This window comes from Pan paniscus, chromosome 1, assembly GCF_029289425.2.
Source record: "Pan paniscus chromosome 1, NHGRI_mPanPan1-v2.0_pri, whole genome shotgun sequence".
NCBI classification, from domain to species: Eukaryota; Metazoa; Chordata; class Mammalia; order Primates; family Hominidae; genus Pan; species Pan paniscus.
Genome location: NC_073249.2, coordinates 108,392,206 through 108,407,315, shown reverse-complemented (window position 1 = coordinate 108,407,315; position 15,110 = coordinate 108,392,206). Strand labels below are relative to the sequence as shown.

Sequence of the window (15,110 nt, the reverse complement as noted above, 5' to 3'; positions counted from 1 at the left end):
CGCAATAAAAGATTGTGATTTTGTGTTAGAGACTGGAAGAGCCACAGCTCTCAATGTGTGGGCCCAAGACCGGCAGCCTCAGCAGCACCTGGGACCCTGGCAGAAATGCAAATTCTTGGGTCCCATCCCAGACCTGCTGAATCAGAAACTCTGGGGTGGGCCCAGCAATCTCTTCTTACTGGCTGACCCTCCAGGGAATGCCGATGTGCACCCAGGTTCTAAAACCACTGACTTAGTGTAGTGGGGTTTGCCCTGTAGTTAATTGGTAGGGAACTTTCACTACGTCCTTGTATACATGATACTCCTGTGAGATTGGATCTCATAAGGAAATTGAAGATCAGTTAAGTTGTGACTTGCCCAGAGTCTCACAGCTGGTAAGTTGCAAAGCCAGGATTTGGGCCCAGGTCCCTCAGAGGTCCAGGTATAGGAACAAAAGGTAACAGATGAAAGTTTGGGCTCTGGAGCCAGAGTGTCAGGGTTGAGATCCTAGCTGGGTCACTTAAGCTCTGTGTGTCCCCAGGCAAGTTGGTTAACCACTCTGTGCCTCTATTTTCTCATCTGCAAGCCTCTACCTCATGAGGGTTTTGTAGAGATTCAATAAGATAATTCTTGTAAGGCAGTTGGAGCAATAGCTGGCATATAGTAAACACCCAGTAAGTGCTTTTTTAAAAAATTGTTGTTGTTATATAGCCTCTCAGAATTGTAGGGTGGAAAAAATACATAGCATCTTCCCTTGGGTCTTTTCCTTGGCATTGACCAACGTGATAGTCCAAAATGCCAATAAAAACAATCAACAGCCTCTCTCTCCCCGAAGGCTCTTTCAGAGGCCACCTATTCCAGCCCTAAAGAGGCCCCCGATACTCGCTTGAATCCCATAAAATAGCTGTCCCTTCATTGAGCCAGCCTCCTTCGTGAACACATCACATGCCAACTGCCCAGCTATACATAGCTCAGGCCTACTTTGAGGGCGGCAGAAAGTGACAGGAGATTACTGGAGAGAAACGTCAGCTCTCTGGTTTCAGGGAAGGACACACAGTTGTTGAATTGCTTGACATGTTGCCAGATGGCATGAGGGACAGTGGGTACAAACAGCCGTTTGGCTCTTGGCTTACATGAAAAGAGCAGGGTTACAGCCAGGGTGTTTTTAATGACTGGTCTGAGGGACATTCACTTGGAGCAGAGATCTGTGACATTTTCCCCGAGGCTCAACTTTTTTTTCAGATTCTTGGCCCTGCAGAAAGTAATCCCCACCCACCTCCCTTCAACAAGCAACCACCTCCTTTTTCTTTATGACCCTCCACCTCCCCACCTTCCCTCTGACTGTGTAGTAAATTAGTCTTTCTCCTCTACAAAGACAGTTCTTGGGAAATGGTACAAATGTAACTTTCTTCTTGTCTTTCCCTGGGTTAGAGCTGGTAAGTCCTATGAAGAGACTGGATTGGGTGGGGTCTTTATGGAGGTATTGGATGTGCTGCCCTGGGAGCCCCAGGGGCAGTCACGCAGCACAGGGCGCCCCTCTCGCTTCTGTGTGACACCTTGAATAAGCGAGCCACACCTGCTCTAACATGTCCTTGCCACCCACCCAGCAGTTTAACTCCCAGTGCTTTGGCTTCTGTCTCAGCTCTTCTCTAAAAGGTCACCCGTGACTTACCAGTCCTGAGATGAGAGGCCTCATGGGGGTCCTACCCCTCCTTGACTCCCTGCAACATTTGATATGACCACCCGCTCCTTTGTGACTCTGGAGTCACTACACCAGGATCCTTTCTCTCCCCGCACTTCTCCCATAGCTCCGCTTTGCCTCCAGGGTAGGCTTCTTTCTCTTCCTTCTGAGACAGCCAGCCCTTGACCCTGTGGCTTTCTCTCATACTCATCTCCCAAAGATGTCACCTGTCCTCAAGCCTTGACCTCTCACGCGGGACCTCTCCCCTGAGCCCTAGATCAGCACCTCCGGGTCTGGGCTGGACTGCCGTGACTGTGAACTCTCTGGGTCTGAATCCATGCTGAGAAGCTTCCCCAGTTCTGTCATGCCCTCCTGCCATCACTGTGTGTCCTGCACTTCGTTTCCTCATGGGAGACCCTCAAACTATTTTGCCTCCTCCCTCTTCTTTGATCTCTCTCCCTTTTCTCTCCAAAACCAAGGAAGACTTACCAGGTCTGACTGATTCTCAACTTGTAGCACCACCTGCACGTGTCACTTTTTCTCCCACTGACACTGTCTTGGTCTGAGATCAGAGACATCTCTCACACAGACTAGGACATCAGCCTCCCAACTGGTGGCCTTTCCTTTCCACTCTCCTTTCTGTCTGCTGTATGCACTCAGATCCACTCTTGCCAAACACAACTTAGTCATATTACTCTTCTACTCAGACGATCCCCAAATCAGAGCTTCAAGTCCTAGTAGTTAAGTCCTTCACCCTTTTTTTCTAATGTGATTTTAACACAGGACTTCTTTCAGCACCCCAAATAAGCCCACTGTTCAAGCAGGTCAGCCTGTTCTCCTGCACACCCCTGCACATTCCCACCTGCAAACCTTTTCTTATACCATTTCTTCCTCCTGGGATGCCCTTGCAGCCCCTTCCGCCTATCCACACACTCCTCCTCCAAGTTCTAGCTGGCCTCCCCTTTTCTAAACAGCCTCCCTCTTCATTCATTCATTTACTGAAGAAACTACTATTTTATTTGTTTTTATTTTTTATTTTTGAGATCTAATCTCTTCAGGTATTATGCTAGGTGCTGGAGATAGCATGGGAGAAAAACAGACATGGACATAGAGCTTACAGGCTACAGCATGGACAATTGCTAGACAAAGAATCATATAAATTAATGTGCACTTGCAACTGTGAAATGGTTGCAAAGGAAAAGCATGGGGTGTGATGATCAAGGGTAAAAAGGGAAAAATTGAGATTGGGAGTCAGGGAATGCCTTTTGAGGAACTGACGTTTAAATGTAGACTTCAAGGAAAGTAGAAACCAGCAAACAGTTGGGGAAAAGGAATTCTATTTGGAGTGAGGGGTGTGTGTAGAAGCAGAGTATGTGTTGGTGGCTTTGTGTGAATTAGAACAAGGTATCCCTGCAAGAAGCTGAAGCTTCAACTGGCCTAGGGCTTGAGAGGACAGCTGAAGGAGGTGATCCTGTGCAAACACCTGAGCCAGGAATAAGCTTGATGTTTTGAGGAGCTGAAGACAATTGTATTAAGTAAGAAATAGAGTGACCCCAGATGAGGCTGGAAAGACAGGTGGGACAAAGAGTGCAGGACATTCTTGGCCATGTTAGGGATTTAGGTTCATCCTGAGTGCATGGAAATTTAATCCACAGTATTCATCACAGCCCACTGGGCTCTGCAGGATTTGACCTCCCAGCCCACAAACTCTCTAAGTCTCCACAGCTCTTATTTTTTTGTCCTATTCCTGTAGCACCTAGAGCTATTTTTTTTTTTAAGCGGAGTCTCACTCTGTTGCCCAGGCTGGAGTGCAGTGGCGCAATCTCGGCTCACTGCAAGCTCCACCTCCAGGGTTCACACCATTCTCCTACCTCAGCCTCCCGAGTAGCTGGGACTACAGGCTCCTGCCACCACGCCCGGCTAATTCTTTTGTATTTTTTTAGCAGAGATGGTGTTTCACCGTGTTAGCCAGGATGGTCTCTATCTCCTGACCTTGTGATCCGCCTGCCTCGGCCTCCCAAAGTGCTGGGATTACAGGCGTGAGCCACCGTGCCCGGCCCTAGAGCTGTTTTTTTAAATGAATTTCCTACCTCCTTAAATCACAAGGTCCTTGGAGCTGACATGTGTCTTACACATTTTTGTTAACACAGTAGTTTCTCAATTAATAATCGTTCTCTTTCCATTATAACACTTTACACTATGGCATTTTTGAATTGGCACAAAATGCAGAACCCTAGCCAGCTGTCATAATATTAAGAAGAAAATCTAATGTTTACTAAGCACTTACTGCATGCCAAGAACTGTGCCAAGCACTTTACATGCATTATTTCAGTTAATCATCAAAACAGTCCCATTGAATAGATATTGGTATTGTCCACTTTTTACACTGGAGTCACAGCACAGGCTTGTGGACAAGTCAAAAATCCGGGTCTCTGATTCCAAGCCCTGTGCACTTAACAATTGGGACATAGTATCCATGAGTCATTTATTCATTCGAAGATGAGATCTACTTGGATCCACCCTGTCATTACAGGGTAACAGTGGTGCGATATATACCTACAGGATACAATCTTTTAACAAGAGTAAAGCTATATTATAAATATCCACTTCTTTCCTATTGAATTATGCATATTATTTAAATAGAATTTTTAGGCTGGGCGCGGTGGCTCATGGCTGTAATCCCAACATTTTGGGAGGCCAAAGTGGGAGGATTATTGAGCCCAGGAGCTCAAGACTAGCCCTGGCAACAAAGCAAGACCCTGTCTCGACAAAACTTAGACAATTAGCCAAGTGTGGTGGTGCAGGCCTGTAGTCCCAGCTACTCAGGGGACTGAGGTGGGAGGATTGCTTCAATCTGGGAGGTCAAGGCTTCAGTGAGCCGTGATTGTGCCACTGCACTGCAGCCTGGGCAAAGGAGTGAGACCAAATCCCAAAACAAAACAGAACAAAACCTTAAGGACCTTAAAAGAACTTTTAAAAAATATTTTTTTGTACTTAAAAGAATCAGCAATGGTTAAAGCAAATCCTAATGTTTCTAGAAAGAATGAGCACTGACCAATGCCCAGAGGCTGCATATAACCAACCGTTAAGAGACAACCCCATTCACTAGGATGGACTACCTGGGAGGTAACTAACCAAACAAACAAAACCAGCAGAGAAACAGTTGTATGTCAACAGGAGAAAATTGCAATCCTATCTGAAAAGTCTGTACTAGTTTTCTGGGAATTTAGGAGATATATTGACTCTACCTCTTTTTCTCACATATGTAACTCTTTGTCACTGTATTTGATGGCAATTGCTTCTAACTCCTTGGCTCACAAGGCCCTTGAACTTGTGAAGTACTTGGACCAATCCACCCATTCATCCACAAGTATGCTGAGTGTCTCCAAGAAACTGCAAGATACAAAAGAAGCACAAAACAGGCTCCTTCTTCTTATGGAGGAAAGAGTCACAATGTAGAGACTATACACAACTCTAATGATTACACAATAAGTGCCAGAGTACTGTGCCCTTGTGAGGGGCTTTTTGAGTTCCAGAGAGGAAAAAGGGGTGAAAGATGAACCTGGAACTGCGCTCTGCAGCCAAGGGTGGCCAGGACTGGTAGCAACCTGAGAATGCAGTGAGACTAGGCTGCAGGAGAGAAGGGAACGTGTGAGCTGCAGATTTAGGGCCAAAGCAAAGGTGGAGGCAAGGTCAAGCCAAATGTGAGAGGTAGACAGACTCCTGCCTGCCCCACTGGCCCAGCAGAGGCTCCTGGCTGCCATGTCAGGAGTCACCTACCTGGCACCCTTGGCTCCCATGAAGGAGACTTGCTAGGACTGACGGCAGTGATCACAGAACTCCAGTGGGCAAGTTTTGGGTCTTATCAGCATGGGAGGCAAGAGTGATGGGAATTCTGGAGGAATATTGCCTAAGGGTGCCAAAGAGGAGGTGGGAAAGTCTCAGTTAGGCATGGGATCCTGGCCCATGTGTTATTGCCTGCTCTGTCTCTCCATCTATGGCACAGGACAGTGATTGGCTGTAATTAGTTAACCAGGGAATCAGGAAAAAAGAATCGAGTTCATTTGAGATAGCACCTCCCACTCATAGATCTTCAAAAATCACATATAAATATCCATAAGATAACCAGAAGGCCATGCTTTACATGCCTACGAGAGGCACACATTTGGATCTACCTAAAACCAAATAAAACATGGTAGTGCATACCTAGGAGAGATCAGAGTTAAGTTCTCTGTTTAATTCTCAGAGTTAACTTCTTATTTTATGTCATTGGTTATTCTTACTATTATTAATACATCTCTCCTATGCCAAAGGTAGAGACAGGGGCTTAAAGAGCCCAGCAGTTAGAAGAGCACTGTGTCATATCACTTTGGATGTGCTGACAACCATTTATAGCAGTGTTTTTCAGAGTCTGGCTTGAGATCTGCTGTATTAGAATAATGGGGTGTGGTAGTGTGGTTTATAAAAACGTAGATTCCTGAGCCCCACCCAGGTCTATTTTCTACTGTATTGTGCTGAGGCCCAGGAAGCCCCACTTCAGTCCCTGGGTGATTCTTATGCACACTGAAGTTTAAGAACCACTGTCAGAGGCTCACGTACTAGGAGTAAGGAAACTTACTATACCACAAAGCCATTAGGTCCCATCATTACTGACTCTGAGTGATATACAAGGGAACATTTAACTTAAGATTTTGACAGCACGAAATAGAACACAGGGGCTTATGCTGGAAACCAGAAAAGTCATTAAAAAATGGCCTTGTCTAACAGATTAAATGCAATAGAGTGAAGCCAAGTGACTTGCAGAAAAGTTTTTTGTTTAGGCACTGCAGAAAATCTCAAGATGAGTCATACATAAACACTGATGATGCCTTTCATCCTAAGTGTTGCCTAGTTACAGCCAAAATAAAAGAAATAAGAGAAAGCTGAATGAGGGGTGGGGGTGGGGGTAGGCTTATTTGTTACCTGCCATTCCACTCCCACCCCTCAGTCCCCAACCACCAGAGGTATTCCTCGGAGCTGCTCTTGGTGCTTCTGCTCACAATCCTTGCTCTTCGAAGAAGGGAAACGGTTAGAAGCCAGAGAGAAAGAAAGAGGCTGGGAACAGATGAAAAGGTCTGGGAGGGAAGAATAAATATGCAAAGAAAAACCTCAAGATATTCAGAAGAGGAACTCTGAAGGAGAAGACATAGATTCTAGGAACAATGAAAGGAAGACATAAAAATGAAGAAGATATGAAAGAAACAAACATAGAAAAGAAAGTAGAGGGATTTATAGTATGAGTTATAGAGCCAAACAGATCCAGGGTCAAACCATCAAGAAGACAATAAATCCTAAATGTGTCTGGACCAAACAATAGAACTGCAAAGTACAAAAAGCAAAAACTGATAGAACTGAAAGGAAAAATGAACAAACCTCTAAGAATGGGAAACAAACAAAAAATTTAAGAAAACAAGACATTCTTATCACTCTTATTCAAAATAGTGCTAGAAGTTCTCACCAGTGCAGTAAGAAAACATAAAGAAATAAAATGGCATGCAGAAAAAGGAAGAAATTATTAGCAGGTGACAAAATTGTCTACCTAGAAAAATCCCAAGGAATCTACAAAACAAAAACCTCTTAGAACTAATAAGTGAGTTTAGCATTAACATTAACAAATTAATTGTATATCTATATACTTGCAATAAACACATGGACATGAAAATTAAAAATACAATACAATTTACAGTAGCTGAAATAATTTAACTGATTAGATATAAATCTAACAAAATGTGTGCCAGACTTGTAGGCTGAAAACTATGCAATGCTGATGAAAGAAACCAAAGAAGATCAAATAAATGGAGACATACCATATTCATGAATTGGAAGACTCAACATACTAAATATGTCACTCTCCCCAAGTTTATACACAGATTGAATGCAATTCCTATCAAAATTCTAGGAATATTTTTTTTGTGTGTATAAACAAGATTATTCTGAAGTTTATACAAAAATGCTAAAGGACTAGGATAGTTAAAACAATTTAGAAAAATAAAGAATAAAGTGAAAAGAGATAATCTACCTGCTTTCAGATATACTTGATCCTAGCTACTGCAGTCAAGACTATGTGGTGTTGGCAGACGAACAGACATATAGAGCAATGGAACAGAATCGAGAAACCACAAAGAGACCCACATGAATATGCCAACTGATTTTTGACAAAGGTACAAAAGCAATTGAATGGATGAAAGACAGCCTTTTCACCAAAAAATATTGGAACAGTCGGACATCTATTGGCAAAAAAAGAAAAAGGAACCTCAACCTATCTTAAATTTTATCAAAGTGAATCACGAACTTAAATGTAAAATGAAAAACTATAAAATTTTTAGAAAAAATAGGAGAATTCAGGATCTGCGGCTAGACAAAGAGTTCTTGGACTTAACATCAAAAGTACAATCCATGAATGAAAAAAGTGATCAACTGGACTTCATCAAAATTGAAAATTTTTGTTCTGTGAAAGATCCTATTAAGAAGATGAAATGATTAGGATATTGAATGTTCTCAACACAAAAAAGTGATAAATATTTGAAATGACAGGTATGCTAATTACCCTGATCTGATCACTATACATTATATGAATCAAAACATCACTGTCTACCCTATGGATATGTACAATTATTATTTGTCAAATAAAAAAAGAAGATGAAATAACACACATACAGAGTAAAAAAAATGCTTGTAAACCATAATCTGAAAAAGGACTGGTATTTAAAAAAACTCTCAAAATTCAACAGCCAAAAAGCAATCCAGTTTAAAAATGAGCAAAAGATGTGAACAGGCATTTCATAGTAGAGAACATACACATGGCAAATCAGCACATTAAAAAATGCTCAACATTGTTAGCCATTAGGAAAATGCAAATTAAAACCACAATGAGATAGCACTACATACCCGTCAAAATGACTAAAATGAAAAATGGTTATGCTACGAAGTCCTGACAAAGACGTGGAAAAACTGGATTATTCATACCTTGCTCATGGGAAGGTAAAACAATACAGCTACTCTGAAAAATATTTTGGCAGCTTCTTTAAAAACTAAACATGTAACTACCATACAACCCAGCAATTGTACTATTAGACATTTATCTCAGAGAAATTAAGACTAATATTTAACTCAAAAACCTATACACTAAACTTTATAGCAGCTGTATTCATACTAGCCAATCACTGGGAACAACCCACATATCCTTTAATGAGTGAATGATTAAACAAACTATGGTACATTCATACCATACATTCTACTCAGCAATAAAAAAAAACCCAGCGTATTGATACATGCAACAACCTAGACAAATCTCTACATAATTATGCTGAGTGAAAAAAGTCAGTCTGAAAAGGTTACATACTATATAATTCCATTTACATAACATTCTTGAAATGACAAAATTATAGGAATGGACAACAAATTAGTGGTTGCCTAGGGTAAAAGAGGGGATAGGGACACGAACCAGTGGGTGTGACCATGAAGGACAACAGAGCGATCCTTGTGGTGGTGGAAATGTTCTGTATCTTAACTGTATCAATGTCAATATCCAATTTGTAACATTGTACCTCCGTTTTGCAAGATGTTACTGTTGAGGAAACTGGGTAAAATGTACAAGATATCTCTCTGTATTATTTCTCACAACTGCATGTTAATCCACAATTATCTTTTTTTTAAGTTTAACTTAAAAAAGTAGTATTAATATTTCATGATCTCTCTGGTAGCATCTCCATTTTGTTTCTGTTTCAAGTCCCTGTTCAAACAGATGGCAAGAATTAGGTCTCAGTCCTGAAGTAAGCAAGTATTCCCTACTTGCTCATATCTGCATTGCAGGAAGCTTAACATAATGCCAATCTTGTGCTTGGTGTCATCATCTATGCTGGTGTCTACCCAGAGAAGTTTTCAGCTATCTGTCCATCTAGGACACTGCTGCATACTCTTGGCCTTTGGAGCCGAACCCCTGACCCCCGATACTCTACTAGTCTCAGTGTGCTTCAGGGAACCTTAAGAAGACATCTCAGGTCTATTCACCCAACGGGCATTCCTACTTCACAAGCCCAGGAGTGGGGGAATTGAGGGCAATGCTTGGATATTGAGGACATAGGCCTCCTTTATTCTTAGGTCCTCTTGTGTTCCCACTCTGCCCCAGGTACATTTGGCAGCTAGAGAAGGGCTCAGGGCCCCTTGTCAGGCACCCATGCTTCCTTCCTGATTCTTCTTTCTCCCGATCCAGGTTTTATCTACTCCAAGGGCAGAAACTGGTATGTGACAGTGGATATATTCTTCCAAATTTTCTGTCTTAGGTCTGCTCCTCAGATTTTCCCTCCTTGATTCTCAGCATTCTCCTGAATCATCCTTCCCCTGAGGGGACAAGAATACGTTTCCTTTGCTGCTGCTCAACTTGGTCACATAGTAACAGAAAGTATAGAGGAAACCCTTCCATTGATACATGAGGATAGTAATCCTGTAATATTTTCTACCATCTTTCTGCCCTTAGCACACTCACCTTTCCATTTGTTTCTTCAGCTTGTGGCCCAGGTCCTTGAACATAAAGCTATAGGCTTTGTGATGGTGGATGCCAAGAAAGAAGCCAAGCTTGCCAAGAAACTGGGTAAGTGTGATTTTTGAGATACTGTATGTGGGAAAGAAACGAATGTGTCTTGCAAAAGGAAAAGTACAGTTGCAATTATTCTTGCATAAGCGGACTATCTTTTAAAATATATAAAATGATCCTGCATACCTTCATCTTTGGTTGGAGAAGAGTTTCACAAAAGTAAATATAGGCCTGAATTGAATGGTTTCACATTAATCATGTAAGAGATTGTTGTATCAGTACAATGAAGAGGGTTTCTTCCTGGAGAAATTGATGCTAAAGAGTCAAGCTTTTATTTTCAGCTTCTAAAGCAAGCTAAAAGTCCAGCTTCTCTTATCTCACCACTGTGGTGATCTCTCTGAGAGAGTTAAAAATTCTCTTCTTTCATCATGTATTATTTCGTTGCCTTGCGGCTGAAGCAGCCAACAAAAGACAGCATTAATAGTAATAATGCCAGGGTAACAGTGCTTTTCAAATTTAAGGCTAAACCCCAGTTGGGCATTATCACCAAGAATGAGAGGGGAGGACATAGGTGAGGTATGGTTAAGTGACCCGCACATGGAAGTTGTACTCTCTAGTGTCGATATGTCACACTTAAGTGCAGTGCACTTTAGGATTCACAACCCTGTAATCCCAAAGAGAGAGAATGTAGGTAGTTCCTCTGGTTTTCTTTTTCTTTTCTTTTTTTCTTTTCTTTTTTTTTTTTGAGACAGGTTCTCTCTGTCACCCAGGCTGGAGTGCCGTGATGTGATTTCAGCTCACTGCAACCTCTGCCTCCTGGATTCAAGCGATTCTTGTGCCTCAGCCTCTTGAGTAGCTGAGATCACAGTCACACGCCACCACGCTCAGTTCATTTTTTTTTTGTATTTTTAGGAGAGACAGGGTTTCACCATGTTGGCCAGGCTGGTGTTGAACTCTTGATCTTGAATGATCTGCCTGCCTCAGCCTCCCAAAATGGTGGGATTACAGGCGTGAGCCATAGCTCCCGGCCCGCTCCTCTGATTTTCAAACACTGACACACATGTACTGCCCATTTGGCTTTTTCTGCATGACCAGTGAAGAACGGCTATTAAAAAAAATAGCGGGTTATAAAACAGGATCTTTGAAGAAAGGTTAATTGGATTTGGAGTAGTAAGTACAGAAAAAAAAAAAAGATTAGTGGTGGCTCAGTGAATACCTTCAGGTACATAAAAGTCCGTTATCCTGGAAAATTACAGACAACTGTTTTCTGTTTTATTTTCAAGAAGACCAGTCTTTTTTTAAAAAAAGATTTAAATTATAGGAAACTATTTAGGACTATACAATGATAATGAGTTATTAAGAATGTCTGGGCACTTTGGGAGGCCAAGGGCAGAGGATTGCTTGAGCCCAGGAGTTTGAGACCAGCTTGGGCAACATAGAAAAACCTCATCTCTACAAAAAATTTAAAAATTAGCTGGGCATGGTGGCATGTGCCTGTAGTGCCAGCTACTTGGGAGGCTGGGATGAGAGAATGGCTTGAGCCAGGGAGATCAAGATTGCCGTGACTTCTGCCTGCATGATTGTGCCACTGCACTCCAGCCTGGGCAACAAAGTGAGATTCTGCCTCAAAATGAATGAATGAATGAATGAATGAATAAATAAATAAATAAATAAATAAATATAAAGAATGCTTGGGATGTCTCTTTCCCTGGAGACACATTGAGGGATATTTTTCTCCCTTGAGTATGGGAGCAAAATATGTTAAACTCTTTCCCTAGAGTCAAAAACAGTTTAATGGCTGAGCACAGTGTAAACCCAGCACTTTGGGAGGCCAAGGCAGGCGGATCACAAGGTCAGGAGATCGAGACCATCCTGGCTAACACGGTGAAACCCCGTCTCTACTAAAAATACAAACAAATTAGCCGGGCATGGTGGCGGGTGCCTGTAGTCCCACTACTCGGGAGGCTGAGGCAGGAGAATGGCGTGAACCTGGGAGGCAGAGCTTGCAGTGAGCCGAGATCGCACCACTGCACTCCAGCCTGGGCGACAGAGCGAGACTCCATCTCAAAACAAACAAACAAACAAACAAACAAACAAACAGTTTAATGAGTTCTGTCTCCTCCCCCAGCAGTCTCTTGATTCCTCTTCTGCCTTCCCATTGGTTTAATGAGAAGTTGCGTTTGGGAGAATTTCCAGCAAATTTAGTTAGGGAAAAATACTAGTGTCCCAGTGATCTAAAAATTTTGGGTGGACAAGCTGGGCAAGTATACATAAAAATAGACTAGCAAAGAATATGATGGGGCTTGATACACTGAAACAAGCTCAGTTTGGAGGAGTTGGGGCAGGTTCCTTCTGGTTATTTGATCCCTGGGGGTTTATAGGAGAGTGGAGGTATTTTGTGAACCTGCTCCTTCATCTTCATTTCTTTTCCATTTGCCTTATTTTGGCCTCTATCAAGTTGTGCCTGAACAATTACAGTAGTCTTCTTACTGTGATTTTGCTCAAGACAAAATCCAACAGCAGGACACTGGCCAATGTTCCCTAGGGCACCTTTTGAGATTGGCCATCATTGATATCAAGAAAATCTGGCAGGGCCAGACACGGTGTCTCACGCTTGTAATATACATATATAGTATAATTTTTCATATATAAAAAATATATAATTTTTCATATATAAAAATATATAATTTTTCATATATACTTATATATGAAAAATTAGCCAGCATCATAGCACATGCCTGTAGTCTCAGCTATTCAGGAGGCTGAGGCAGGAGCCATGATCATGGCCCTGCACTCCAGCCTGGGTGACAAAGGGAAACCTTGTCTCAAAAAACAAACAAACAAAAAGAATACCTGGCACATTGCTCCTTTTGATTTACAAATGGTGCCTCTACCATTTCCCGCCCATGTGCCAGAGGCTGCTTATACCTCATGCATGCCTTGGGACACAGCAGGCGGCAGTCCAGCTTTCCTGTCCCTGGACGTTCTGCAGAAGAGTTCATTTGGAGAAAACTTTCTCCAGCTAATAGACTTTAACAACAATCTAAGGAATTAAGGATGCCATGCAACTGGACTAAATGCCAGCTTTGTTTATTTAACATTCCTAAGGAGGAAAATGCATTTTTCCAACAAGCATTTGTTAAGGTACACAACATCAGACCAAGGGTGCTAAAGGGCAGCAAAATAAGAAGACGCTGAGCCTGTCCTTGCAACATCTACCAGCCAACTGGATAAAGAAGATGTGTGGGATTCAGCTGGAACAGGAAAGCAAGCTGTCCATCCTGGCCACATACATTAATGGGTTGCTGATGTACACAGCCTCTGTACAAGGCACTGGGATACCAAGAAGACAATGATCCTACCCTCAGAGAACTCACTGTGATAGTGAAGACCTGTAAATTGAGCTGAACAAAGATCAATAATGGCATGAGTTCAGTGAGATTGAAGTGACCTTTCTTAAGAAAAATGAATCCTAAGCTGAGACCTGAAGAAGCTAACCAAGATGGAGGTCATTCCAGGCTGGGAGAACAAGAAAAACTAAGTCTAGAGAATAATGCTCAGTGACTTTTCCTTTACTCACCTTTTCATATAAGCATGTGGACAGGAAGCAAAGGGAGTCCCACAGGGGACAAGAGAGCAGTTCTCAAAGGAGTACAAGTCTACCCAAGGGAGAATGAAAGGGATAGATTTGGAAACAGATTTTGGAGGGACTTTAACGCAAGGCTAAGGAGTCAGGTGGGCAGTGGCCATTACAATTCTTTGATAAGGAGAATGACATGGGATCAGCTGTATTTTTGGAAAACTAAAGCAGTGGCGGGGTGGAGAATAGACTTTTCTTTTAAGTCAAAATCCAGCTGGAATTGTTCTGGACTATTTCCAATGAAATGTCCACTTCAGGAGCTCTTCAAAAGTGTTATTTCAAGGCAACTGCTTCTTTGGTTAATGCTAGTTCCACTAATCCTGACCCCACTGTCACCCAGAAACCCTGAGCCAGACCTCAGCCAATACAATCGCTCTTCCTAGGTCAGGATGACCTTCTCTGTGGGCCTCTTTGTTTCTTACAGGTTTTGATGAAGAAGGAAGCCTGTATATTCTTAAGGGTGATCGCACAATAGAGTTCGATGGCGAGTTTGCGGCTGATGTCTTGGTGGAGTTCCTCTTGGATGTAAGCATTTGTACACAGTGACCCTGCGTGGAGCTGCCTCTGCTCAAATATAGGGAGAGATAGAACCCCAAAGAAAGGACAAGCTGGAGAACCTGGCCTCATCTGTGACAGGTTTTTCAGGATTCACAAAAAACTAAGGAGCACCTATATTATTGCACTGTCTACTCTACTGGGAAAGTGATCTTTAAGTCACCCTAGAAACTGTTGGGGGCCATGTCGTAGTAATACGCTAATTCTGTTACCAGTTATACATAGATGTCTATTGAAATCTCCTTGGTTTTGCTCCACTGCTACTGAAGAGGAGCTGGGGAATGTGGGGAGTGAGGGGGCTAACCAGCCACCTGAAGAGAGAGGAGGGATGGGAGTACCAATCAGCCAGGTCACCCTGAGTTAGCTACCCTCAGAGCAACATAGAGAAGTGGCAGAGCTAAACAGCCCCGCAATATCACACTTTTTCAGCCATGGACATAGCACAGCCTCATATCCATATGCTTAGACAAACATAGGAACAAACATTATAAAAATATTTCATCCATAGATAAACTCACACTTTCAGTAACCGCTGTGAAGTTCAATGCTTTGAACACGTATTCTTGCACAGATAAAGAACCTAGTGTTGAGCATCCATGCCGATGATTCTTTATCTACCAGCCAGTACCCAGTGGTCTATCATTCTTTCTCTACAGTGTCAAAAACCAGAGGGAAGGTCAGAA

The 15,110-nt window shown here is 42.4% G+C and overlaps 1 protein-coding gene across 1 annotated transcript in view; it reads left to right on the top strand.

The window, feature by feature from the left end:
• CASQ2 (calsequestrin 2) overlaps window positions 1–15,110 on the top strand; it is a 73,413-nt gene that overhangs the window by 13,825 nt on the left and 44,478 nt on the right. The window contains exons 2-3 of the mRNA XM_003805628.5: window positions 10,205–10,289; window positions 14,297–14,397. Of these exons, the coding sequence (XP_003805676.2) occupies window positions 10,205–10,289; window positions 14,297–14,397 (186 nt within the window). The remainder of the gene's footprint in view (window positions 1–10,204; window positions 10,290–14,296; window positions 14,398–15,110) is intronic.